The sequence below is a fragment of the Nerophis lumbriciformis genome, linkage group LG22 (genome assembly GCF_033978685.3).
Source record: "Nerophis lumbriciformis linkage group LG22, RoL_Nlum_v2.1, whole genome shotgun sequence".
Lineage (NCBI taxonomy): Eukaryota > Metazoa > Chordata > Actinopteri > Syngnathiformes > Syngnathidae > Nerophis > Nerophis lumbriciformis.
Window position 1 is genome coordinate 540337 of NC_084569.2, and position 27831 is coordinate 568167.

The 27831-nt window shown below is 42.7% G+C and overlaps 1 protein-coding gene across 1 annotated transcript; it reads left to right on the forward strand.

The window, feature by feature from the left end:
- Nucleotides 1–94: 94 nt before the first annotated feature.
- On the forward strand, nt 95–27757 carry LOC140679739 (large ribosomal subunit protein mL37-like). Its single transcript, XM_072915771.1, has 7 exons — nt 95–422; nt 479–613; nt 7881–8069; nt 13768–13922; nt 17689–17820; nt 22214–22288; nt 27305–27757. The coding sequence occupies exons 1-7, from the start codon at nt 95–97 to the stop codon at nt 27380–27382; spliced, it is 1092 nt and encodes a 363-aa protein (XP_072771872.1). The 3' UTR covers nt 27383–27757.
- Nucleotides 27758–27831: the final 74 nt, after the last annotated feature.

Here is a 27831-nt window from a genome sequence, read left to right on the forward strand (position 1 = left end):
CCTTAGTTAGTGAAAGCTAACAGCCAGGTTATCAGCCTTTCGCAGGTTGTAGGTGTTTGACATGTCAAATAGCTCGTGGAAAGGACTTAAAAGCATGACCGCGTGGACCTTTTTCAAAGTGCCCGTGTCGTTCTCTGCGTTTGTCCCGCAGGCTTCCTCCTCACAGTCCGAAATGTCTGAGCTTGTGGAAGATTTAGTGTCGCCCTCCTCTTTAAACGCCGACACCCAGGAAGACTGCAGTAACCCTCCGGGCGGCGAGGACTACCTGTTTGTGGAGGCCCGGCACCCCAACACCGTCCTGCAGGGCCTCAACACCCTGCGGCTCTTCAACTCCTTCTGTGACGTCACTCTGTGCTGTGGCGGACAGGAGTTCCCCTGTCACCGCATCGTGTTGGCTTCCTTCAGCTCTTACTTCCAGGTACGTGCCGCACTTCCTTCAACGTCCACAGTTAACAGCCGCTGACGTTGACCTTTGCAGACCATGTTCACCACCGACCTGAAGGAGTCCAAGCAGGAGCGTGTGGCCATCAATGGAGTGGAGCCACAGATGATAGGCATGCTGGTGAGGTACGCCTATACGTCAGCGGTCTACATTTCCAAAGCAAATGTCCAGGTAGGTTTCCATCTTTTCTTTCTTTTCCACATTGCTCAGTTTTGGTGCTAGGAATTTTCAGAATGGGGTACCGGGGAGCCCATCAAGTCAGAAAAATGGGGTCCCACTTTTTTGTAAGCGTTTTGAAAACAAATGATAAATGTAGGGGTGTAACGCTTCGTGTATTTGTATTGAACCGTTTGGGTACGGGGGTTCCGGTTCGGTTCGGAGGTGTACCGAACGAGTCTCCACACGGACATATTAAGTAGCGTAACGCACGTTGTGTAAACAATGCACACCTAAGCACAACACACGGCATGCTAGCAGCTAACGGGCTAGGATAGACTGACCATACGTCCTCTTTTCACTGGACATGTCCTCTTTTGCGGAGCTGTCAGGGCGGAGTTTCTTAAATGCCTCAAATGTCCGGCATTTTGAGTTAGGGTTGCGTGTATTTTCAATGTACGTTCAGGGTTAAGAAGGGGTTAAAAACAAAACAAACAGCAGCATTGGTGAGGGAGGGGCAGAGACAGAGAGAGAGAGAGAGAGTTATGATAAACGTGCATGCGTCGCCAGGCTCTGCTTTTTATCCATAGATTTATCACATTTAATGTTTTATTATCTATAGCAGGGGTGTCAAAAGTGTGCCCCGGAGGCCATTTGCAGCCCACAGCTAATGTTTTAAAGGCCCACGGCACATTCTAAAAATACTATTAAAATAAACACAAACATAACAAAAGTGAAATAAAAAAGCTTAAAGGTTAAATGTAATTTAGAAAAAGTTGCAATGTTGACTAATAAAACAAAGCTGTTTTTTTTTTTTTTTTCAAACTGTCATTGCTCAAAACATAATATTGAATCAAAATCAATGTTATTATGAATTATTGACCTATCCAAGGTTCCCATTACTTCACATCAAATATTACACTAAGAAAAATATTTTTGGTGGAAGATTTTGCACATTTGGTAAATAAATAACCCAAAAATGTATATTTTGTTGTTTTCTTACTGTACCGAAAATGAACCGAACCGTGACCTCTAAACCGAGGTACGTACCGAACCCAAATGTTTGTGTACCGTTCCACCCCTATGTTTACTGCCAAGAGTGCAAACAAGGGCGTTGTCTCCATGCAAGGGCGTGCATGACAAGTGAAAACATTAAATAAAATGTGCAAAAGACTGAACATAAATGCAGTGTGCAATCTTCTGATTGACTGTGCAAAAAAGGGTGATTGTTATCTCCCAAGTTTTTGTAAAAGTGCATACAACTTGAGTTCATGAGGAACCTTTACATTGCAATCCTCTAGTAACATACACCACCTTCTTACTTCCTTTTCTTCTTTCCTGAATTGAATAGTGTTCCTCACTAGGAGGGGTATCATTTACCGTATATTACCAAATAAACGCCCTTGTGCAAATAACCGCCCATGTCCTAATAGCCGCCCGGGGTCTGACCCCATTTTGTGAATTAACCGCCTCTTCCTAATAACCGCCCATGCCCAAATAGCCGCCCATGGGCTGTTATTTGCATAATTTAGATTAGAATCATATTGATTTCATTAAGCCCAATTTATAAGATAAAAGGAAAAGCAAAGGTGCAGTAATTCTGGTCGTTACGGTAACAGCAGACTTTACGTGGGGATTCTGGGTACCGTATTTTTCGGAGTATAAGTCGCACCGGAGTATAAGTCGCACCTGCCGAAAATGCATAATAAAGAAGGAAAAAAACACATGTAAGTCGCACTGGAGTATAAGTCGCATTTTTGGGGGAAATGTATTTGATAAAAGCCAACAGCAAGAATAGACATTTGAAAGGCAATTTAAAATAAATGAAGAATAGTGAACAACAGGCTGAATAAGTGTACGTTATATGAGGCATAAATAAGCAACTGGTATGTTAACGTAACATATTATGGTAAGAGTCATTCAAATAACTATAACATATAGAACATGCTATACGTTTACCAAACAATCTGTCACTCCTAATCGCTAAATCCCATGAAATCTTAAACGTCTAATCTCTTACGTGAATGAGATAAATATTATTTGATATTTTACGGTAATGTGTTAATCATTTCACACATAAGTCGCTACTGAGTATAAGTCGCACCCCCGGCCAAACTATGAAAAAAACTGCGACTTATAGTCCGAAAAATACGGTAATCAACATATTGCAATGGGTGACCGCATATAGCGTAACACACACTCAACGACAACAACAAACCCACGAGGAAAAGTTTCAGCATGGCAAGCAACAGTAGCAGTGAGTTGAATGAACAGGATACCGGTGCACCACAACTGATGGACGGGAATACTTTAAGGGGGAAGAAGAACAGTAAGTCAGTCTACCCCAGGGCAGCTGTGGCTATGAAAGTAGCTTACCACCACCAGGTGTGAATGATTGATGGGTTCTACATGTAAAGCGACTTTGGGTACTTAGAAAAGCGCTATATAAATCCCAGTTATTATTATTATTATTATTAAGTTTGACTTAAAGTTCAAGCTAGCGGTTGTGAAGTATGCGGAGCAGAATTCTGGTTTGGCAGCGGCCAGGCAGTTTAACATTGACCCGAAACGTGTACGAGAATGGAAACAAAAAAAGGGAGAACTACTATCTCATTCGGCAATCGATGGAAAACGGGCTCGCTTATCTGGTGAAGGTAGGAAGAAAGTGAGTGACGAGCTTGATGCTAATTTGTGTCAGTGGATACATCACGTATGCTGCTTTATTTAAAACTTGGAGTAGTGTAGCCTTTATTTTATTTAAGTGACAGTATTATTGTTCTGTTTTGATGGTGGGTTTTATACTTGGGTACTTGGTACCATCATTTTATTTTTCCCGGTAGGCTGCTTTATTTAAAAAGTGTATTTATTTTTAGTATTTGTATTCTATTTGACAATTGTTGCACTACTGCCATGTTGAGGCCTTGTTGATCTCTTGTCTTTTGATAGCCTACCTCATGTTGATCTTTTGTTTTTTTGTTTATATGTTTACAATAGCTTTTACATTTAAAGTTTTTTGTCCGAAAAAAAAATACTGGACAGTAACCATTGTAACCAAATAATGGCCTGGTGCAGGCTGGTGCAAAAATAAATAAAAGCCTTGTGCAAATAGCTGCCTGGGGTCTGACCCCATTTTGTGAAATAAACGCCCGGGCTACTATTTGGTAATATACGGTACATTATAACTTATCATTGTATCAAATCAGTACTTGAATTTTTTTTTTTTTTTTTTTATAGAATTTTGTGACATTCATTTCATTCATTTACCGTATTTTCCGCACTATAAGGCGCACCGGATTATTAGCCGCACCTTCAATGAATGGCATATTTCATAACTTTGTCCACCAATAAGCCGCCCCGGACTATAAGCCGCGCCTACGCTGCGCTAAAGGGAATGTCAAAAAAACAGTCAGATAGGTCAGTCAAACTTTAATAATATATTAAAAACCAGCGTTCTAACAACTCTGTTCACTCCCAAAATGTACGCAAATGTGCAATCACAAACATAGTAAAATTCAAAATAGTGCAGAGCAATAGCAACATAATGTTGCTCGAACGTTAATGTCACAACACACAAAATAAACATAGCGCTCACTTTCTGAAGTTATTCTTCATTCGTAAATCCTTCGTCTTCGGTGTCCGAAGTGAAAAGTTGGGCAAATGTGAGATCCAAAATGGACGGTTCCGTCTCGTCGAAGTCATCGGAGTCAGTGTCACTGTTGTCCAGCAGTTCTGTGAATCCTGCCTTCCGGAAAGCTCGGACCACAGTTGTGACCGAAATATCTGCCCAGGCATTTACGATCCACTGGCAGATGTTGGCGTCGTCTGGCGCTGTCTGCCTGTCTTAGTGAATGTGTGTTCGCCTTCTGTCATCCATTGTTCCCACGCAGTTAGCAGTCTAGCTTCGAATGCCCTGTTGACACCAATATCTAGCGGCTGGAGGTCTTTTGTCAATCCACCCGGAATGACGGCGAGTATTGAATTAAGCGCGTAAGCGTGTCTCTTAATGTGATGTTATGAGCTAGCAAATATAACAACTACACTACCCAGCATGCAACGATAGTGACGAGCATGCGCGGTAGCCCTGAGAAGCGTTGTTGTATGCTGGGAGTTAGAATGTGGTTATGAGCACGCTGTGAGTAAACGTTGAGAACTCAGTTAACACGCCTCGTCTGCATTATTTATAATTAGACAGACAACACACTTAATAGGAGCCATTTTGGGGTCTTTACATAAACACACAAATGGAAATGAAACGTCACATATCCCAGCATGCACCGCGCGCTTCTTCTTCTTCCGGGGGCGGGTGGTTGCTTACAGTACAAGAAGAAGCGCTTCCTGTTCTATGGGGGCGGGTGCTTACCTTGGCGGTTGCTTGCGTAGAAGAAGAAGCGCTTCCTGCTCTACCGGGAAAAAAGATGGCGGCTGTTTACCGAAGTTGCGAGAACGAAACTTTATGAAAATGAATCTTAATATTTATCCATATATAAAGCGCACCGGGTTAAAAGCCGCACTGTCAGCTTTTGAGTAAATTTGTGGTTTTTAGGTGCGGCTAATGGTGCGGAAAATACGGTATGTATTTATTTATTTCATTCAAGTTGAGTTGAACATTCTAGTGATTACAATTATTCAATCATTCCAATTAAAATGAAAACAATTAAAGTAATACACTCAAAAATAGGGAATACAATCTACAACAAATTCTCATAATTATTTCAGAAAGACAGAACATAAGAGGAAAAAAACGACTCGCCGCCGTACTCTTAATTCCGGGGTTTTGTGAACGCAGCCTCACTCGCTGTATCCGTTATTGGTGCACATTGAGGAGGTTCTGTCACTGTGTTGTGGCTACTGGCGAATTATTAAATGTTCAGCTCAACAAAGTTTTTAAAATGCGCCTCAGCCTCTTGAAGCTACAATCGGCACGCTAAATTTCTTACATGACATTATTTGCACAATATCCTCGCCAGGCACTTGTTGCAGGTGGCTGATAATGCCCCCCCCCACGATATACTCACTGCCACTCCAGACAGCAGTGAGAGAGGTGACGATTGATTGGACATAGGGCTGGGCGATATGGCCTTTTATTAATATGTGGATATGTTTAGTCCATGTGACGATACACCATATATATGTGGATATGTTTAGTCCATGTCACCATACACCATATATATGTGGATATGTTTAGTCCATGTGACGATACACCATATATATGTGGATATGTTTAGTCCATGTCACCATACACCATATATATGTGGATATTTTGCCTTAGCCTTGAATGAACACTTGATGCATATAATCACAGCAGTATGATGATTCTATGTGTCTACATTAAAACATTCTTCTTCATTAATATATGCTACTTTTAAACTTTCATGCAGAGAGGGAAATCACAAGTAAAAGTGTATTTATTAAACAGTTATTAAGCAGTGGCACAAACATTCATGTCATTTCCAAACAGAAAGTGCAAGATTGTCAGAGACATTTTAAGACAAGCTATTAGTGCACTTTTGTGCATGATGTCACTAAGATGACATATCAAAACAACACTCAATTAAAGTGCACTTTTTGTACAGAACGCCACTACAATAGTTTAAAACAAATAAAGTGCACTTTTGTGCATGATGTCACACAAGATATTTCAATAAGTGTCAAATAAAAATGAGCTGCATAATAGGAAATCAAATAGTGTATGTCCTTCACTATGTGGTAGGTTCCTGCGGACGTTATCTCCTTCTGTTGTTGACTATTTGTTTCATACGGTGTTGATGTGGAAATGGTTGCTTAGGCATTCTGTGGGTGTTGCACAGAACGGAGATGTTGACATGCGGAGTTTCAAGCACTCTTCATTCTCTAGCGGGTGACTTTTCAAATGATCCTACAAATTAGCAGTGGTGCTAAGTTGCTAACGCTTATGCCGCATACTTGTTCCACATCTTCGCGCTTGAAGCCAAACCACCGCCAGACGATGGACCCCCTGCTGTTTTTCTTGGGAATTAATTATTCCTTCATTTGTTACCAGATTGGCACCTTCTTTCTCTCGTATTACCACTCGCACCTCTTCGCTAGCATCACAGCTAACGTTACCCATGTCGCACCTCTCTGCTCGGCGAGGGTGTATGACGTTGCACGCGCGACTTTATGGGACGTATGTAAGAAGGTGCGCTTGTTTTATGTCTCTGTGAGAAGGAGAGACATAAAGCAACTGCGTGAGAACGTATACTCCAATATCACCATATAGTCATTTTCTATATCGCACAGAGACAAACCCGCGATATATCCAGTATATTCCATATATCGCCCAGCTCTAATTGGACCAGTCAGTGGCTTGTCTAGCAAAGCTCCTCGGCCCTGTCGACCGTTGAGAGTTCAAACAGGTCCACAAGTTGTAGCCCCCCACACCTAATCATTTTTAATGAAGATGACCAGTTGATGTCGCGAGAGCGAGGCAGAGACACAGGGATAGAAAACAATGGAGACTCAGCAAAAAAAAATGAAGAGTTAAAAAAGAAAGGTTTGGTAACACAAGACTTTTAAGTGACGAAGAGATTTGACAGCAGCTTCAGAGCAGCAGGTGGCCAGGTGGTGTCAGGTCACCCTGGATTTCCACTGCATGTGTCGTGCCTGCATAATGGTGCAGACACAGCGGCAGACTCTTTCTGTTTCATTTCAACTCAACATGTCGATTTCCACCACCGCAGAGCCCCTTGTGCACGGCGCTTCTATGTTGAAGCCAAACCCCTTCCTGTGCTTTATGTACACAGACCTTCTATCTGCCAGGCAGTGCAAAATAGCACATCAACTGAAATACATCTGCTTGTGTGGGACAGGAAGTCATGCACAACCCACATATACGGTCTTCTCCAAGGTTTCTCATACTCATTCACATCGACGTCCCACTTGGGTGAGTTTTTCCTTGCCCTTATGTGGGCTCTGTACCGAGGATGTCGTTGTGGCTTGTGCAGCCCTTTGAGACACTTGTGATTTAGGGCTATATAAATAAACATTGATTGATTGATGATTGAATACAACAAACCTGCACGCCCACTTGAAACACAACCCCCTGACAGTCACACTCACTGAGGCATCGCGAAATGGTGTGCATCCCACAGAAAGTGTGGTATAAATGTATACATACACAAGTAGGCTAATAAAAGATTATCTTACGATACCACAGGTTTTGACATTTTTTCACAGGACTGCATGGGTGCGGTATGACTTCAGCTTGGTAAAGATTTGCTTCCTGACATTTATGTCTTGTTTTCTACATTTGTGTGTGTATCAGGCGACGACCTGTTCCAGATTCGGGGTCAAAATGGTTTAGTGTATAACAGCATGGATCCTCTCACAAGAGTTTCTGGAACACAGGACGTGTCCGCCACAGCAGATCATACCCTTGAAACCTTCTATCCCGTGTCGCCTACGGTGGACTTGCAGAAAGTGCATGTGTACAAGGAAGACGTGAACTGCACAGGTAAGAAATAATAATAATAATAATAATAGATATATATAGTGCTTTTTTTGAGAATTTTTGTTTCATCTGACATCACATGGACAAATATAAGACCTTCTGGAGGAAAGTTCTGTGGTCAGATGAAACAAAAATGGAGCTGTTTGGCCACAATACCCAGCAATATGTTTGGAGGAGAAAAGGTGAGGCCTTTCAAGGTCAAGGTTCAACTTTATTGTCCCCGCGGGGAAATTTGCCTTGGGCACAGTGCATCATTGCTTTCTTAACATACCCAAAACCAACAGAACAAAAACACAAGCACAGACACAACCACAACCATACAACTAACATTTAAACATCAGAACATGGAGCTTGATAGACATAGGTGGCACTTTGATGTAGGCATAAAATCTACAGTATGGAGATAAAGATAAAGTACCAATGTGCATTGCACTAGAGCTCATGGATAAAGTGCTGTGTGCTAAAGTGCTTAGTTCTAAAGTGCTATGTGCTAAAGTGCTATGTGCTAAAAAAGTGCTAACCTATGTATTAAAATTATATTGCACATTGTTGGTCAGCTTAATGGAGGCTGGGACAAATGATAATTTAAGGCGGTTAAATTTGCATAGTGGGACCTGGAGTCTTCTCCCTGATGGCAGGGTTCCATATTCAGGAAAGAGTGGGTGTTGTGAGTTGGAAATAATTTTCTTAGCTTTTTTCCTAACTGCCTGCTCATAGATGCTCTGTATAGGCTCATATTCTTTCCTCCCTACGATTTTCATTGCCGTTTTATGCATGCCGGTCAGTTTGCTTTTTAGCTTAACGGTTAGGTTGCCAAACCATGAGGTGATCCCGTATCTAATGATGCTCTCTACAACGGCACGGTAGAAAATCATCATGATGTGGCTGCTTACGCCGTACAATCTTAATCTTCGCAAAAAATATAGCCTCTATTGCAGTCTATTGCACAGTTTGTCAATATGTGTCTTCCAGCAGAGAAGATTATCAATATGAACCCCTAAATATTTATATGAGGATACCTGGGTGATTTCCTGATTTTGATGACCACTGGCTCATGGTCAGTCACTTTCCTCTGATCCAAAACCATTTCCTGTGTCTTGGTCACATTTAAAATAAGATGGTTGGTATCACACCACCTAATAAATAGGTCTATCTCGTCTTGGTACACAGAGGGGTCCGTATCCTTGTGTAGAAGGCTTAGGAGCACGGTATCGTCCGCAAATTTCACCATATAATTGTTAAGGTGCACGGTCCTACAATCATTGGTGTACCAATGATTAATCCCAGGATCACCATGCCTACCGTCAAGCATGGTGGTGGTAGTATAATGCTCTGGGCCTGTTTTGCTGCCAATGGAACTGCTGCTTTAAATGGGACAATGAAAAAGGAGGATTACTTCCAAATTGTTCAGGACAAGCTAAAATCATCAGCCCGGAGGTTGGGTCTTGGGCGCAGTTGGGTGTTCCGACAGGACAATGACCCCAAACACACCTCAAAAGTGGTAAAGGAATGGCTAAATCAGGCTAGAATGAAGGTTTTAGAATGGCCTTCCCAAAGTCCTGACGTGTGGACAATGCTGAAGAATCAAGTCCATGTTGGAAAACCAACAAATTTAGCTCAACTGCACCAATTTTGTGGTCAAAAATTCAAGCAGAAGCTTGTGGATGGCTACCAAAAGTGCCTTATTGCAGGTAAACTTGCCAAGGGACATGTAAGCAAATATTAACATTGCTGTATGTGTACTTTTGACCCTCACATTTTCAGTAGAGTCATAATAAATTCATAAAAGAAGCAAACTTCATGAATGTTTTTTGTGAGCAACAAGTATGTGCTCCAATCACTACATCACAAACAAATAAGAGATGATTGTAACGTCAAGACAGCCATGACATGATGTTCTTTACAAGTGTACGTACACTTTCGACCACTACTGTATATACACAAAGCTCAACATTTATAGACAAGCTCCATATATACAGAAGATGAAGAAATATTACCTTTTAATATAACAAAGGCATTCGAATCACACTAAGCTAGCAGCTAAAGCTAACATTGTAAGCTAACAGCTACACCATTATACTCTAAACACAAGCTAGACCTATTGTCCTCAATTTAGCAATCTTTACACGGGTATCACAAAATAAAGTCGGATATTACCTAAAGACACACAGCCTCCAAGGCCAAAAGGCATGAGACGGCATCCAGCAACAAATCTCTGCGCCGCTGACTTGTTTCCATTCAAGATGGTCCCCTGCTGCTCTCCCAGTAGACCGGACTTGTACATGAAGTCGGGACCCGGGGTGACCGCTCCTTTTGCATTAGTCGGTGACGTCTCTGCGCCCCGACTTGTCTACATGCAAGATGATCCCCTGCTGACCCCACTATGAACTGGACTTTCACATTATTAACTGTATCCACTCGGCATCCACCCAGGTGGGGGTCCCCACATCTGCGGTCCCTTCCAAGGTTTCTCGTCGTTCCCAGTTGGTTGAGTTTTTTTCTTGCCCTGATGTGGGATGTGAGCCCAGGATGTTGTTGTGGCCTGTGCAGCCCTTTAAGACACTTGTGATTGAGGGCTGTATAAGTCAAGTTTGATTGATTGATTGATTCAGTAAGTGAAACAAACAGCGTCATGAGCTCAACTTTAAGGAATGACTGTGACCACAGGACCAAATATCACTCCACCCAAACCAAGTCACCACAAAGTCTGCTTTTCTGTGATCATGGACCCTCCTGGGCAAAAGCTGACCAATCACAGCTCTGCAGTTTTTTTGGAAATTGTTGCGTTTTGGACCAGTTGTTCCTCCCAGGGAATTCAAGTCACAAGTCGCTCCCAAGCTCTTTACGACACTTAAAGCTGAGTTGAAAAACCACCAGAGACATAATAGGTATTTTGTAATATATTTTCAAAGCTTTGCAGATATACATTTGAGACCAGTCCAGCATAGAACATTCTATCGCCCCGCCAAGATGGTCTGTCTCCCCGACCCAAAACCCTCTCCCCTCTTAAGTCGCAGGCAGTCATCTCTCTCTAGCCAAAACAAATGCTTATTATCGCTCTCTCTAACATTCCTCACTTCAAGGTTAAGCACACAGTTTTGCAGACAGCCAAAAGACCACATTTGGAAGAAAAACACTAGCTGTTTTGTAATATGACAATGAAATCAAAAGAAGTAACATTTAAATTCGGACATATGTAAATATCTGCCTCCGACAAAGTGCACGTCAGGGTCTGTGGGAGTCCATATCATCGAAGTAAAGCGATATGAATTGTCCACAGAAACATTCTGCTGCTTCTTCTGTGGCATCCGTTATGAGTGGACTTCACATAAAAAGGCTCATCACTACCCTGTACAATTTGTTTATGACAAAGGGCAGACAGAAGTGCAAAGTTCTCAATGAGCAGGTATCGGACACCTCGGTCTCCTTAGACCAGTGGTTCTCAAACTTTTTTTGTCATCCCCCACTTTGGACAAGGGGGAGTTTTCAAGCCCCACCTGCCCCCATCACCCCAACAGAGCGCTAATGCCAAGCTTTAACATTTTCAAATTTATTGAACATCAAGTTGTATACATTCAAAGTCAATAACATAAAATAACATCAAGTTCAATAATAAATAAAATGACTGTGCAGTTGTGGTATAACTTGCATCAAGTTCAATAATAAATAAAATAACTTCCATCAAGTTCAATAATAAATAAAACAAAAGTGTTATAACTTGCATCAAGTTCAATAATAAATCAAAAAAAGTGTTATAACTTGCATCAAGTTCAATAATAAATCAAAAAAAGTGTTATAACTTGCATCAAGTTCAATAATAAATCAAAAAAAGTGTTATAACTTGCATCACGTTCAATAATAAATCAAAAAAAGTGTTATAACTTGCATCAAGTTCAATAATAAATCAAATAACTTGCGTCAAGTTCAATAATAAATCAAAAAAATGTTATAACTTGCATCAAGTTCAATAATAAATCAAACAAAAGTGTTATAACTTGCATCAAGTTCAATAATAAATCAAAAAAAGTGTTATAACTTGCATCAAGTTCAATAATAAATCAAATAACTTTCATCAAGTTCAATAATAAATAAAAAAAAGTGTTATAACTTGCATCAAGTTCAATAATAAATAAAACAAAAGTGTTATAACTTGCATCAAGTTCAATAATAAATAAAAAAAAGTGTTATAACTTGCATCAAGTTCAATAATAAATCAAATAACTTGCATCAAGTTCAATAATAAATAAAATAAAAGTGCCACTTTGCAATCTTTGCAAAAAAAAAAAGGAGGAGCTATGCATTTGGCAAGACAGGGCAAGTGACAGCACTTTTCCCCGTGAGAGCCACCTTGTTTCACTGTGAAACAGCACGGCTGTATGATCAGCTCCCATTTCCTCACACAGTGCAGAGAACAGTCGCGCTTTCAGTGGTCGTGTTTTTAATCAAATTTACCGCGCTCACAACATCTGTTAAAACCTCATTGAGTTCGGGGCTGAGCTGCCTTGACGCGAGTGCTTCCCGGTGAATGACACAGTGTGTGCCCGTCACATTTTTGTTTCTCTGCAGGCGCTGGCTCTGGCTCGACGACCTTTGAGGTGCGAGTCACAAATGTATATATTTGTGTAATTGTGGTCCACACATTAGCCTGCTACCAATCCTCGCGAAAGTTTGTTCCGCTTAGCCCCGCCCCCCTTAGTTACTGTTGCTATGTCTGTCAAACTTTCACTCCTACCGAGAAATTTAAAGCCTACAGTAAAAATAAGTACCGGTAATTTCCATTTATTTATATAGCGGATTTCACAGACAGAATCACAAAGTGATTTACAGTGTGTATAGAAAATGAAAGCATAGTAAAAAAAAATAATCTAAGAATATAATAATTAAAAAAATTTTTTAAAGTGAAATTTCCTCCCGTTCCTCGTGCCCCACCTGTCATGTCTCTATTCCCCACCAGTGGGGCGCGCCCCACACTTTGAGAAACGCTGCCTTAGACGCATCCTCGCTCATCCATGCGGACTGGACACTGGCCGAGACTTAGTGGGCGGCCGAGGGTGGAGTCAGCTCTCTTGGTTGCTTTGTTGGGTTTGCTCCTGTCTCTGGCCATGCTCCCAGCAGACGATGGCGTTGAACACCGCAGAGGCCACCACAGTGGATATGTTTTTTTTTTGTTTTTTTTTTACTTTTGTGGCTGTGTGTAGAAATGGCTGCTTGCATCAGGTCTGCCCTTTTAATGTCTTTAATGTCCTTTGTGTCATTCACACATTCTTATGTGTGCTATGGCTACAAGGTTTTTTTTCTTCCTTGGCCTCAGTCTGGACCCCCGCTCCAGGGGCCCAGGCTTAGACTGAATTTTTTTTTTCTCTCACCACCACCCCAGTGTTTACCTGTTTCTCACCTTTTTTGTAAAGGGAGCCGGAAGTTGGCAGACCCGTCAGCGATCCTGTTCTGTCTCCCTGTAATGTTTGATCCTGTTCTGTCTCCCTGTAATATTTGTCTGCTCTTGAATGGGATTGTGCTGAAAATCTTAATTTCCCCTCGGGGATTATTAAAGTATCTCTGATTCTGATTAAATTGAAGGCAGTTAATATACCATATGGAGCAGTGATCATAAGGAAATACAGTATGATGCATTATGTACACATTTCTATAAAAGATAGTATCGCTGTTGTTAATTGGGAAAACATTTTGTTTTTCCATTCAGGTTTTGGAGATAAATATTTTTTCCCTCACGCCCACACACTTTACTTTTTGGAAGACGAGGATGTTCGCTGTAAGCTTCGCCCTGAGCAGTTCAGAGCCAAGATGATCATGTTCCTGTTTGGATCTGCTCTGGCACGTGCACACAAACTGTTTGGGGTGAGTTATCGCTTCATATCTAGAAATAAATAATAGAGATGACGTGATAACACAGCATCGCGTGGACATCGGGGGCGGTACCTCTGGATTGGCAGACCGGGGTGGTGGTTCCTCTCTTTAAGAAGGGGAACCGGAGGGTGTGTTCTAACTATCGTGGGATCACACTCCTCAGCCTTCCCGGTAAGGTCTATTCAGGTGTACTGGAGAGGAGGCTACGCCGGATTGTCGAACCTCAGATTCAGGAGGAACAGTGTGGTTTTCGTCCTGGTCGTGGAACTGTGGACCAGCTCTATACTCTCGGCAGGGTCCTTGAGGGTGCATGGGAGTTTGCCCAACCAGTCTACATGTGTTTTGTGGACTTGGAGAAGGCATTGGACCGTGTCCCTCGGGAAGTCCTGTGGGGAGTGCTCAGAGAGTACGGGGTATCGGACTGTCTGATTGTGGCAGTCCGCTCCCTGTATGATCAGTGTCAGAGCTTGGTCCGCATTGCCGGCAGTAAGTCGGACACGTTTCCAGTGAGGGTTGGACTCCGCCAAGGCTGCCCTTTGTCACCGATTCTGTTCATAACTTTTATGGACAGAATTTCTAGGCGCAGTCAAGGCGTTGAGGGGATCTGGTTTGGTGGCTGCAGGATTAGGTCTCTGCTTTTTGCTGATGATGTGGTCCTGATGGCTTTATCTGGCCAGGATCTTCAGCTCTCACTGGATCGGTTCGCAGCTGAGTGTGAAGCGACTGGGATGAGAATCAGCACCTCCAAGTCCGAGTCCATGGTTCTCGCCCGGAAAAGGGTGGAGTGCCATCTCCGGGTTGGGGAGGAGATCTTGCCCCAAGTGGAGGAGTTCAAGTACCTCGGAGTCTTGTTCACGAGTGGGGGAAGAGTGGATCGTGAGATCGACAGGCGGATCGGTGCGGCGTCTTCAGTAATGCGGACGCTGTATCGATCCGTTGTGGTGAAGAAGGAGTTGAGCCGGAAGGCAAAGCTCTCAATTTACCGGTCGATCTACGTTCCCATCCTCACCTATGGTCATGAGCTTTGGGTTATGACCGAAAGGACAAGATCACGGGTACAAGCGGCCGAAATGAGTTTCCTCCGCCGGGTGGCGGGACTCTCCCTTAGAGATAGGGTGAGAAGCTCTGCCATCCGGGAGGAGCTCAAAGTAAAGCCGCTGCTCCTCCACATCGAGAGGAGCCAGATGAGGTGGTTCGGGCATCTGGTCAGGATGCCACCCGAACGCCTCCCTAGGGAGGTGTTTAGGGCACGTCCCACCGGTAGGAGGCCGCGGGGAAGACCCAGGACACGTTGGGAAGACTATGTCTCCCGGCTGGCCTGGGAACGCCTCGGGGTCCCACAGGAAGAGCTGGACGAAGTGGCTGGGGAGAGGGAAGTCTGGGCTTTCCTGCTTAAGCTGCTGCCCCCGCGACCCGACCTCGGATAAGCGGAAGAAGATGGATGGATGGATGGACGTGATAACACTTTTCCATGTCTGATAATCCAAACTGCACCATTACAGTTTATCGACCAAATCAATTCCCACCTTGTTTTCTCCTTCCTTGTAGCAATACAATCCTTCCTAAAGTAAACCTTGAGACAAAAAAAATGCAAATGTGCAACAAATATTCTGCAACGTGCAATTGGCTGGCGGCCTCTCAGCCCATGTCAGCTGGAATAAACGGACGTACAGTAGAGATGTGCGATTTGCGGGCACAACCGCGGAGTCCGCGGATTATGCGCGGATCGGGCGGATGAAATTTAAAAAAATTAGATTTTATCCGCGGGTCGGGTCGGGTCGGGCGGTTGAAATAAAAAAAAATTAGATTTGAAATACATTCAGGCGGGTGGCAGTTTAACCAATTGGTAAATATATATACATAGTTAAATGTTGTTACCCACATACGAAAAACGAGCAGGCACCTGCTGCATATGCCACAAAAGAAGAAAAAAAAAAAAGAGATGGACACTTTTACGGAGCGGAGAAGGCCCCCGACGCCTCGCCGGGGTCCGGGACCGAGGCCCCTTCCCCCGAGAGGGCCCCACCGGGAGCCGTAGCTGAGGCGATCCGCGAGAAGGGCCCGACGCACGTCCAGGGTCACCACCGCGCCCACCGCACCGACACCCCGCCGCGGCCGGCGTCACGCGCAGCAGGTAAGCAGCTTACCTGCCCGCCACCCCCGTGGCCGGGGGCTCGTAACAGGGGTCACTCCGCGCGCTCCGCCCGCGCAGCTTACCTGCCCGCCACCCCAGTTGCCGGGGGCGCGTAACAGGGGTCACTCCGCCCGCAGTGCGCTCACGAAAGGCGTGGGGCTCACCCTGGTTGATATAGACAGCAGCTAGGACGGTGGCCATGGAAGTTGGAACCCGCTAAGGAGTGTGTAACAACCCACCTGCCGAATCAACTAGCCCTGAAAATGGATGGCGCTGGAGCGTCGGGCCCATATACCCGGCCGTCGCCGGCAGCGAGACGCGCTTGGAGGTGCGCTCAGCGCGGCTCCCATATGATTGCGCACTGGTGTGCGTCTGGGCCGTGACAGCGTGGCACGCGAATGTCTGTGCTGCATTGGATCAGTCTCCTTTCTTTAACAGGCAAAAGCTTTATAACCTCACTAATGCCTTGCATCGTCTATATTAGATATATAACAACGGGCGGGTGCGGGCGGATGCGGTTCTGATTAAATGTTAGATCGGGTGGATGGCGGATGGTTGATGACTTTCTGATGCGGTTGCGGATGAAATAATTGCCTATCCGCGCATCTCTAGCAGGTATCTATTTAAGATTGTTTTAAAAAGGAATGAATCGATGTTATCAATACTAGAACAAAGAAAACGTTGGATTTAAGAACTGATTCATATATTGGGAAAACAAAACACATTCTGCTCACAGAAGGTGACCAGAATGCTTTTAAAATATACAGGATATTTCTGTGTAAATAACAAATTTCGCAACGTCTATATCTGCGGCTTATAGTCCGGTGCGGCTAATATATGGTAAAATATTTGTATTCCCTAAAATGATTGGCTGTGGCTCACATACTATAGTCCGGAAAATACAGCATCTTAAAAGGCAACTGCACTTTTTGGGGAATTTTGCCTATCGTTCACAATCATTATGAAAGACATGACGACAGATGGATGTTTTTAATGCATTGTAAATATAAAATAAACGTAAATAAAAGTCCGCTTACAACGGAGCCAATGGGACCTCCACTATCCCGCAAACGTGTTAGCATAGATAATAGCTAGATTACGTTAAGATAGCACGTATAAATATACACAAAACACTCCTACAGACATCACACATGGGACGGTTTAGTATGTATGAATTGTTTTAGTTATATTGTAAAACTGACACACGTTGTTTGGAGCAGACGAACCCATACGAGTAGAAACGCTATGGACGAATAGAAGACGGAACGGCACTTGTAATTCCGTTTGAAAGCACGAAGCACAGGGCACTACTGTAGATGTTCACCCCGTAATACCTGCAGTGAGCAAACACGTCCAAAAGAGCAACCCATAGCACAAACAATAACGTACCTGTCAGTGTCTTTGCTTGTGCCTCACAAATTAGCTGCACCGTTTTATAAGCCACAAGGTTCAAAGCACAGGAAAATAAATAGCGCCTTATAGTCCGGAATTTATGTTACGTTCTGAATCAATGGTTGCTTCTGCAATATGTTTGAGATTTGTGAATGTGAAAGTGGTCTAACTTACTTTTCTTCCCTCTGTCTCTATCCATTTCTCTCTCTTTTTTGTGTGGTCTACACTAAGGCCAAGACTATGTGTGTGTTAGACCATCCTATTACAGTACAGGCAGTGGGGACCAATGGCAGAATCTTCCAGTTCATGGTTTTCCAGCTCAACACTACAGATCTGAGACAAGACGACGGCATCAAGAACCAGGTTTTTACAAAAATAATGGTCTCAGTCTCTAATTGTAAAAATAAAAATGTGCAGTTACAATATCATCCCCATTTCTAAACTAGTCCCTTAAACTCAAACACTTGTTTGAGCAAAACAAAGTCAATGGTAGATGGAGGTTAAAACGAATCCCGTCACCTCAATTGTTAGCTGACTATTACCGTATTTTCCGCACTATTAGCCGCACCTAAAAACCACAAATTTACTCAAAAGCTGACAGTGCGGCTTATAACCCGGTGCGCTTTATATATGGATTAATATTAAGATTCATTTTCATAAAGTTTCGGTCTCGCAACTACGGTAAACAGCCGCCATCTTTTTTCCCCGTAGAAGAGGAAGTGCTTCTTCTTCTACGCAAGCAACCGCCAAGGTAAGCACCCGCCCCCATAGAAGAGGAAGCGCTTCTTCTTCTACTGTAAGCAACCACCCGCCCGCGTAGAAGAAGAAGAAGCGCGCGGATATTACGTTTCATTTCCTTTGTGTGTTTACATCTGTAAAGACCACAAAATGGCTCCTACTAAGCGACAGGTTTCCGGTTCATGAAAAGACGCAATCTCTCCATCCGCACACGGACTACTATTTCACAGCAACTGCCTAAAGACTTTCAAGAAAAGCTGGCTACTTTCCGTGCATATTGTAAAAACAAGATAGCTGAAAAAAAGATCCGGCCAGAGAACATTATCAACATGGACGAGGTTCCACTGACTTTTGATATTCCTGTGAACCGCACTGTGGATACAACGGGAGCACGTACGGTGAATATTCGCACCACAGGGAATGAGAAGTCATCCTTCACTGTGGTTCTAGCTTGCCATGCTAATGGCCAGAAACTTCCACCCATGGTGATATTCAAAAGGAAGACCTTGCCAAAAGAGACCTTTCCAGCCGGCGTCATCATAAAAGCTAACTCGAAGGGATGGATGGATGAAGAAAAGATGAGCGAGTGGTTAAGGTAAGTTTACGCGAAGAGGCCGGGTGGCTTTTTTCACGCAGCTCCGTCCATGTTGATATACGACTCCATGCGCGCCCACATCACGCTGGTTTTTAATATATTATTAAAGTTTGACTGACCTATCTGACTGTTTTTTTGACATTCCTTTAGCGCAGTTAGATGCGGCTTATAACACGGGGCGGCTTATAGGTGGACAAAGTTTTGAAATATGCCGTTCATTGAAGGCGCGGCTTATAACCCAGGGCGCCTTATGGTGCGGAAAATACGGTACTAGCATTTATTAACAAGTTGGAATGCATAAAAAAGCAAAACATGTGGATTGTGAATGATAGACCAAATTCCAAAGAAAAGTGCAATTCCCCTTGAAAATACAAAGAAATGTAGTTTATTTGCCGGGGATGGAGGTGATAAATATTAACATAGGGGAGCGGCTCCATACTGTGTATGCACATTAGGTGTCCCGATACCAATAATTTGGGACCGGTACCAAAATATATATTGATACTGTTCGATACTTTTCCAAACCTTTCAAAATAAAGGGAAGTACAAAAAATGTCAATGTTGGCTTTATTTTAACAGGAAATCTTACAATACAATAAACATATGTTTCCTATTGCACTCATAGAACAATTTAAGAAGGTTAAAATAGAAATTAAAAGGCATTAAACACATTGGGCTTTTCTTGTTGCACTCAAAGAACAATTTAAAATGTTCCATATCACATATAGTCTTCCATAATCAAGTATGAGGTTAGAATAGAATACAAGGCTTTAATGAAATGATATTAAATTATTCATGATTTATGGTTGCCACTCTGTGCTTTAAGAAAAATACAATTACGGTATTAGTAAATACAAAAAAAAGTGTCCCTGTTTAAAGCGTCACTTTTACCGTTCGCTTTGAAGCCCAAATACTTCCAAATTGTACTTCACCACCCTCTTTATTAACCAGTAGACTTGACCTTTTTTTTGCCATTTTTCCTCTCCACAATGTCACTTTGTGTATACGTTTTGACACACTCAACATCATGCGCCTCGGCTCTGTAGTCACCGCCGCACAGCAGCATAAACAGTATCGGTATTTTTCTATGGTAGTATAGTACTGTTTTCAATTGATTAGCACTGTGTGTGTGTGTGTGTGTGTGTGTGTGTGTGTGTGTGTGTGTGTGTGTGTGTGTGTGTGTGTGTGTGTGTGTGTGAAACATTTCAGGAGTGTGTATGAGAGTGTTTCAGTAGTATGTGAGTGTGTATGAGAGTGTTTCAGTAGTGTGTATGAGAGTGTTTCAGTAGTATGTGAGTGTGTGTGAGAGTGTTTCAGTAGTGTGCATGAGTGTTTCAGTAGTGTGTGTGAGAAAAACATTTCAGTAGTGTGTATGGGAGTGTTTCAATGGTGTGAATGAGTGTTTCAGTAGTGTGTGTGTGAGAAAAACATTTCAGTGTTGTGTTATGAGAGTGTTTCAATAGTGTGTATGAGAGTGTTTCAGTAGTATGTGAGCGTGTGTATGAGAGTGTTTCAGTAGTGTGTATGAGTGTTTCAGTAGTGTGTGAGAGAAAACATTTCAGTGGTGTGTATGAGAGTGTTTCAATAGTGTGTATGAGAGAAAATATTTCAGTGGTGTGTATGAAAGTGTTTCAGTAGTGTGTGAGAGAAAAACATTTCAGTTGTTATTTGAGACCACCTGCGATGAGGTGGCGACTTGTCCAGGGTGTACACTGCCTTCCGCCCGAATGCAGCTGAGATAGGCTCCAGCACCCCCCGTGACCCCAAAAGGGACAAGCGGTAGAAAATGGATGGATTTGAGACCACTTCAGTAGTGTGTATGAGAGTGTGTATGAGAGTGTTTCAGTAGTGTGTGTGAGAAAAACATTTCAGTAGTGTGTATGAGAGTGTTTCTTTAGTGTGTGTGAAAGAAAACATTTCAGTGGTTTGTATGAGTGTTTCAATAGTGTGTATGAGAGAAAAACATCTCAGTGGTGTATATGAGAGTGTTTCAGTAGTGTGTGAGAGAAAAACATTTCAGTTGTTATTTGAGACCACCTGCGATGAGGTGGCGACTTGTCCAGGGTGTACACTGCCTTCCGCTCGAATGCAGCTGAGATAGGCTCCAGCACCCCCCGCCACCCCAAAAGGGACAAGCGGTAGAAAATGGATGGATTTGAGACCACTTCAGTAGTGTATGAAAATGTTTCAGTAGTATGTGAGAGTGTGTATGAGAGTGTTTCAGTAGTGTGTATGAGTGTTTCAGTAGTGTGGGTGAGAAAAACATTTCAATAGTGTGTGTGTGTGTGTGTGTGTGTGTGTGTGTGTGTGTGTGTGTGTGTGTGTGTGTGTGTGTGTGTGTGTGTGTGTGTGTGTGTGTGAGAGAAAACATTTCAGTGGTTTGTATGAGTGTTTCAATAGTGTGTATGAGAGAAAAACATTTCAGTGGTGTATATGAGAGTGTTTCTTTAGTGTGTGTGAGAGAAAACATTTCAGTGGTTTGTATGAGTGTTTCAATAGTGTGTATGAGAGAAAAACATTTCAGTGGTGTGTTTAAGAGTGTTCCAGTAGTGTGTATGAGATTGTTACAGTAGTGTGCGAGAGAAAAACATTTCAGTAGTGTGTATGAGAGTGTTTAAATAGAGGTGAGAGAAAAACATTTCAGTAGTGTGTGGGAGTGTTTCAGTAGTGTGTGTGAGAGAAAAACATTTCACTTATTTGAGGGCATTTCAGTCATGTGTGTGTAAGAGGTAATTCTGAATAATGTCCCTAACGGCCCCTCATAATGTACTGTGTAAAATACATTGGAAAAAGTTGGCGCCCTCTAGGCATCTGTGTAAATGTTGCAAACAGTCCCTTTAACATGAGCCAAAAATGTTACAGTAAAAAATATTTGATTCCCTGTCACTATTTTAAGTTTAGCCCCTTAAAAATACATCAACTGCCCACAAGAGAAAGAGAAGTTTTGCAGAATAAAGTTTTAACTGAAATGTGATTGAGTGAAATACATCTTGGGTCACATAAGCACACACACACACACACACACACACACACACACACACACACACACACACACACACACACACACACACACACACACACACACACACACACACACACACACACACACACACACACACACACACATCAATGATGTCATTTTGGAAAGTAGTCTTAATTACAACTTGAAACCCATGACCGTGCATATGCAGCCCAAGTCATTATTGTTCTTATATGGCTATTTTGTAAACATATTGTTGTGTACTCAGCCTCAATATGTCTGATTTATAAACACATTTGCTCACATTTACTGCACATTTCTTTCTGGACGCCTGTAGCCTTTTCCATTTATGGAATGTGCCATTCAATAGTCACGGCATTATCTAATATATTTTAATAGTTGACGTAAGAACTGAATGTTTATCATTAATTATTTTGTTGTAGGTTTGGCTGGATGAAGATGTCGAGCTCTACGATTTTGCAAAAGTCCGACCACTCATCAAAAAGAAAGAAGTGAAGGTACAGTATCAGACTTGCAGATATTTACCAGGTACCTCGTGGGACTAAAATAGAGTTTTAGATTTAGTGGGTGAGGAATAGGCCAAGTTAGGTAGCTACTATTATCAAACCCAAAGAACTAAAAGGCCTATTTTATTTATTGTGTCTGGCTATTTATAGCAAATGTGTATACTATTTTATTCATATTTTGTAAAAATAAATACAAAATTACAATCTTCAAACGTTAAGTGCTTGTACTAATATATGAACATTTAAAAAAATGAAATACAGAACTAAAATATTGCAAAGTACAGAATGAGCAATAAAACACATGAAAAGTGCAAAATTGAGCAGGCAAACGATATTGATCTTAGCTTATAACAGCAAGAATTACACTTCTTTAAACTACTAGTGTCAGGTTCAAACACTGATGACATCTATTAAAACAGACAAGAAGCAAGGAATTAAACAGACAGAATTACATTTTGCTCAATTGAGGAGAAACGCGTAGACACTGTACAAGGTAGAGATGCGCGGTTTGCGGGCACAACCGCGGAGTCCGCGGATTATCCGCGGATCGGGCGGATGAAATAAAAAAAAAAAAGATTTTATCCGCGCGCGGGTCGGGTCGGGCGGATTAATTTGATTTTTTTTTTTTTTGCGGGTGGCAGTTTAACCAATTGGTAAATATATATACATAGTTAAATGTTGTTACCCACATACGAAAAACGAGCAGGCACCTGCAGCATATGCCACAACAGAAGAAAAAGAAAAGAAAAGAGATGGACACTTTTACGGAGCGAAGAAGGGACGCCTCGCCGGGGTCCGGGACCGAGGCCCCTTCCCCCGAGAGGGCCCCACCGGGAGCCGTAGCTGAGGCGATCCGCGAGAAGGGCCCGACGCACGTCCAGGGTCACCACCGCGCCCACCGCACCGACACCCCGCCTCGTCCGCCTTCGCCGCGGCCGGCGTCACGCGCAGCAGGTAAGCAGCTTACCTGCCCGCCACCCCCGTGGCCGGGGGCTCGTAACATGGGTCACTCCGCGCACTCCGCCCGCGCAGCTTACCTGCCCGCCACCCCTGTTGCCGGGGGCGCGTAACAGGGTCACTCCGCGCGCAGTGCGCTCACGAAAGGGGTGGGGCTCACCCTGGTTTATATAGAGAGCAGGACGGTGGCCATGGAAGTCGGAACCCACTAAGGAGTGTGTAACAACCCACCTGCCGAATCAACTAGCCCTGAAAATGGATGGCGCTGGAGCGTGGGCCCATACCTGGCCGTCGCCGGCAGCGAGACGCGCTTGGAGGTGCGCTCAGCGCGGCTCCCATATGATTGCGCACTGGTGTGCGTCTGGGTCGTGACAGCGTGGCACGCGAAAGTCTGTGCTGCATTGGATCAGTCTCCTTTCTTTAACAGGCAAAAGCTTTATAACCTCACCATACCTGCCAACTTTTGAAATCAGAAAAACCTAGTAGCCAGGGTCCAAGGGCCGCAGGCCCCGGTAGGTCCAGGACAAAGTCCTGGTGGAGGGTTCAGGGCTTCGCCCCCCGACGCAAAATGATTATTAGCATTCAGACAGGTTAAAATGTTGCTAAAACCATCACTTTTCTATCAGTCACAGTGACTTTTCAAAACAAAAATATTACAGCAAAAATCATATGGGTTGATTGGCATGTTTATTCTGTAAGCTAACTTCAATAGTTTGAAATTATTTTGACAGTTAATGCCAGTTATCCTGTCAACCTTTCACAAGACTTCAATTTGTTAATTGAAAGTATAAACAGTATCAACACTTTTTACAGTAAACAAATGGTAAAACAGTACTAAACAATTCCATTAAAAAGAAATTGGTGTCATTATTAACTTTCTGTCCAAGCTTGTATAATCTACTGCCTTGTTCAATTGTACAAAATATTCTGTGCCTAAAATTCACATTTCTATCACAATGATCATACTGTAAACATGGTAAGCTAACTTCATTAAAATTAATAGTCCTGTCAATAGCATGGAATTACAATTCAAATGTAGTTTTTTTGTAAGCCTTTCAAAAGAATTCAAAATATGAAAAATTCATGAAAATTAATTGAAGCCATCAGACACTTGAAAAGTGGCACATCACATCTCTAATGTAATCATTTGAACTTTTCAACAGAAATAGCACTGCAAAAATATTAAGGACATACTTCTGTATTTTGGTAGTTATGCTGTCAACATTTAACAAGATTTCTTCAACTTGGACTTGAAAGCATAAATAGTATAAACACTTTTAACAGTATGTCGTGCTGTGAAATACAGCTGACAGGATTGCGCACCAAACACGAAGCAAGGCCAAAGCGCACGCGCGCATGGTGCAGGAGAACAAAGGACTTCTTTCATTTAAGGTTTGTGATAAACCATCAAACGCATTCGTTAAAAGGACTCTATAGTAATATAAAGCGAATTTTTCTGGACATTATCATGCAAGAAAAGTTTATTTTTGGGACCGCGATCACCGCGTAATGATTTTTAAAGGTTGCATTACAAACATTTAACTGTCCCATGTGATCAGCCAGTGCGATTGGAAATCCATGCTCAATTATTGCCTCCGTAAATAAAACTTCGGGCGGGTGCGGGCGGATGGCGGGCGGGTGCAGTTCTGATCAAACGTTACATCGGGTGGATGGCGGATGGTTGACGACTTTCTGACGCGGTTGCGGATGAAATAAATTGCCTATCCGCGCATCTCTAGTACAAGGTGTCCCACCACGCTCTGACGAAAGATTGTACGCCTCCTCTTTTATTTGGACTTTCCCTGATTACATGGCAACAGCTGTTTCTAAGGGAAGGGGGTTGTAAACAGCCATCGCCTTTGGTTACAAAACATTTCAAAGAAAAAGTCGTAAAACATCTTCAATGTAGCGATATGTTGAAAGGCAATATTTATGGTGCCTTCCTTTTGTACTGGCAAGTCAGAATTTGTGAGTGGTTAGTCAGTTGTACTGTAACGTGTCCTAGTCTGACACCATCCCAGTGTTGGATGGCTGCACTCTATGTAAACCATTTCTTTCTTATTGTCACACTAAATCAGCCATATACAAAGTATTGTCTTATAAATGTTCATGTTACTGTTGTGTAAATTAAACCATTTTCATGAGGCGAGCACAATAACTTTCGTAGATTTGGCCATTTTGATTTCCGACCCCTTAACATTCGTAACTCAGCTGTGACGTCATTCTCCGGTCCGACTTCCAGCTTCTGAGGTTAACGGAAGCAGCAAATATTCTTGTGTGCTGGCTTGGTATGTGTGATCATACTTGTAGAGCCTTTTAACTCCTTTTTCCCACATTACATGACTTTCACCTGGTCCAGTTGCCCTTTTCCTTGTCTTTTTGACCTTTTTTGGTCACAAATTAAAGATTTAAAGTAGCAATGATAGTCACACACACACACACTAGGTGTGGCGAAATTATTCTCTGCATTTGACCCATCACCCTTGATCACCCCCTGGGATGTGAGGGGAGCAGTGAGCAGCAGCGGTGGCCACGCCCGGTAATCATTTTTGGTGATTTAACCCCCAATTCCAAGCCTTGATGCTGAGTGCCAAGCAGGGAGGTAATGGCTCCCATTTTTATAGTCTTTGGTATGAGGCCGGGGTTTGAACTCACGACCTACCAAACTCAGGGCGGACACTCTAACCACTAGGCCACTAAGTAGGTATGGTCACTACCATATTTTCCGGACTATACGGCGCACTCAAAATACTTTCATTTTCCCAAAAGTCGACCGTGCGCCTTATAACCCGGTGCGCCTAATGTAAGGAATCATTTTGGTTGTGCTTACCGACCTCTAAGCTATTTTATTTGGTACATGGTGTAGTGATAAATGTGACCAGTAGATGGCAGTCACACATAAGAGATATGTGTGGACTGCAATATGACTCAAGTAAACACTAACATTTTATATGTTCCATTGAAAATATAGAACATTACACACGGTGCTCAAAAATCTGTCAAAATGTTTTAGTAGGACTTTGGTAAGCTATGAAGCCACACCACTTGATGGATTGTACTGTGCTTCAACATAGGAGTATTATTATGCTGTGTGTATAAGGTAAGACATATTATCTGCTGTTTTGTTTCGCAATATTACGCAAAAGCAACTTTTCTTACCTTCTGGAACCTGTATTTGGGATCTGCATAAGTCCTGAAAATGTGTGCGCGTCTGCCTTTGTTGTCGATAAGCTTCTTCTTTTTCTCTATCTTCTTGTTATGTGACATTCATCCTCCACTGTTGCCATTTCTAATATAAAGTAGTGTAAAGTTCTTACTTATATCTGTCAGTAAACTCGCCATGAAAGCACTAAAACATACCGGTGTAGTGACTTTACATTATTCACCCAAGGAACTTTAGTTATTAGAGAGTTCCGGTGGGAGAGTTTTTCACGGGACACATTTCGGGTGTTGTTGATGCACTAGTGAGCCACGGATGAGGAGATGCTGCTCCGTTATTGATTGAAGTCAAGTCTGAATGTCATTAAAACAGTTAGCGCCATCTTTTGACACTTCTTCCACTCCCGTCCTTGCACGCTACACCGCTACAACAAAGATGACGGGGAGAAGATGCTGTCCAAGTGGAGGCATGTAAATAAGAGCGCCCACAAAACGGTGCATCCTGAAGAGACTGTCAGAAAGTGAGTTGAAGATGTGTAAAACATCATCTATGCAACATTTTGAGCAAAGAACCAGCATTACATGTTATGTGGACCACAAGGAAGTCTTTTACATTGATAAAATAATCATAATATGACTCCTTTAATGCGCCTTTTGTATGAAAATAGATCTGACTAGACCCGCTCATCGGCAGTGCGCCTTATAATGCCCTATGGTCCGGAAAATACGGTATATTGAACTTTTTCCCCACGTTTAGATTTGGTGGATAGGTGCCATGACATTTGCATCTAAATAAAAGCGAGTACAAGGATTTTAAGCTGCATTCTCTTTTGAACAAACTGTGACTGAAATGTAAGAAGATCTGAATTGCTTGTTTTCTTTCCACTGTAGGTTCCAGCCGGTCTAGCAGGATATAAGGCAGAGACCTTCTCCAAGTTCCTTGCCCTGTACCTTCACGGCACGGTGTAGCCCTAAGACCCCAGGTACTAAGTGTAAGTCAGTGTTTGCAATGACAACAATGTCACGTGTGAAGACTGCCATACCATTGAGTCATCACAAATACACTCTTGGCCAAAAGTATATGCATTTGTGTCAGATAACGCAGCACTTAATGCTTTGGTATTGACATGTTTATTTCTTTTGTTTGCATTGGAACAACACGAAAAAAGAACACAAAAAAAAGCCAAATGTGATATTATTTGACTCAGAACTCCAAAAATGGACTGGACAAGATTATTGGCGCCCTCAACTAAATATTTGGTAGCACACCTTTGGAAATAAAAATCAATGTAAGCATCAATAAGTCTCACACTTGCTACTGGAGCATACTTGCCAACCTTGAGACCTCCGATTTCGGGGGGTGGGGGGTGGGGGGCGTGGTTGGGGGTGGGGCGGGGGCGTATTTAAGATATATATAT

Bases quoted from the DNA above. Each gene is read 5' to 3' on its own strand.
- LOC140679739 (XM_072915771.1), top strand. From the start codon at position 95: ATGACCGCGTGGACCTTTTTCAAAGTGCCCGTGTCGTTCTCTGCGTTT. The intron at 423-478 runs GTGCCGCACTTC...TGACCTTTGCAG, and splicing joins CAGCTCTTACTTCCAGGTAC to ACCATGTTCACCACCGACCT. The intron at 614-7,880 runs GTAGGTTTCCAT...TGTGTGTATCAG, and splicing joins TTTCCAAAGCAAATGTCCAG to GCGACGACCTGTTCCAGATT.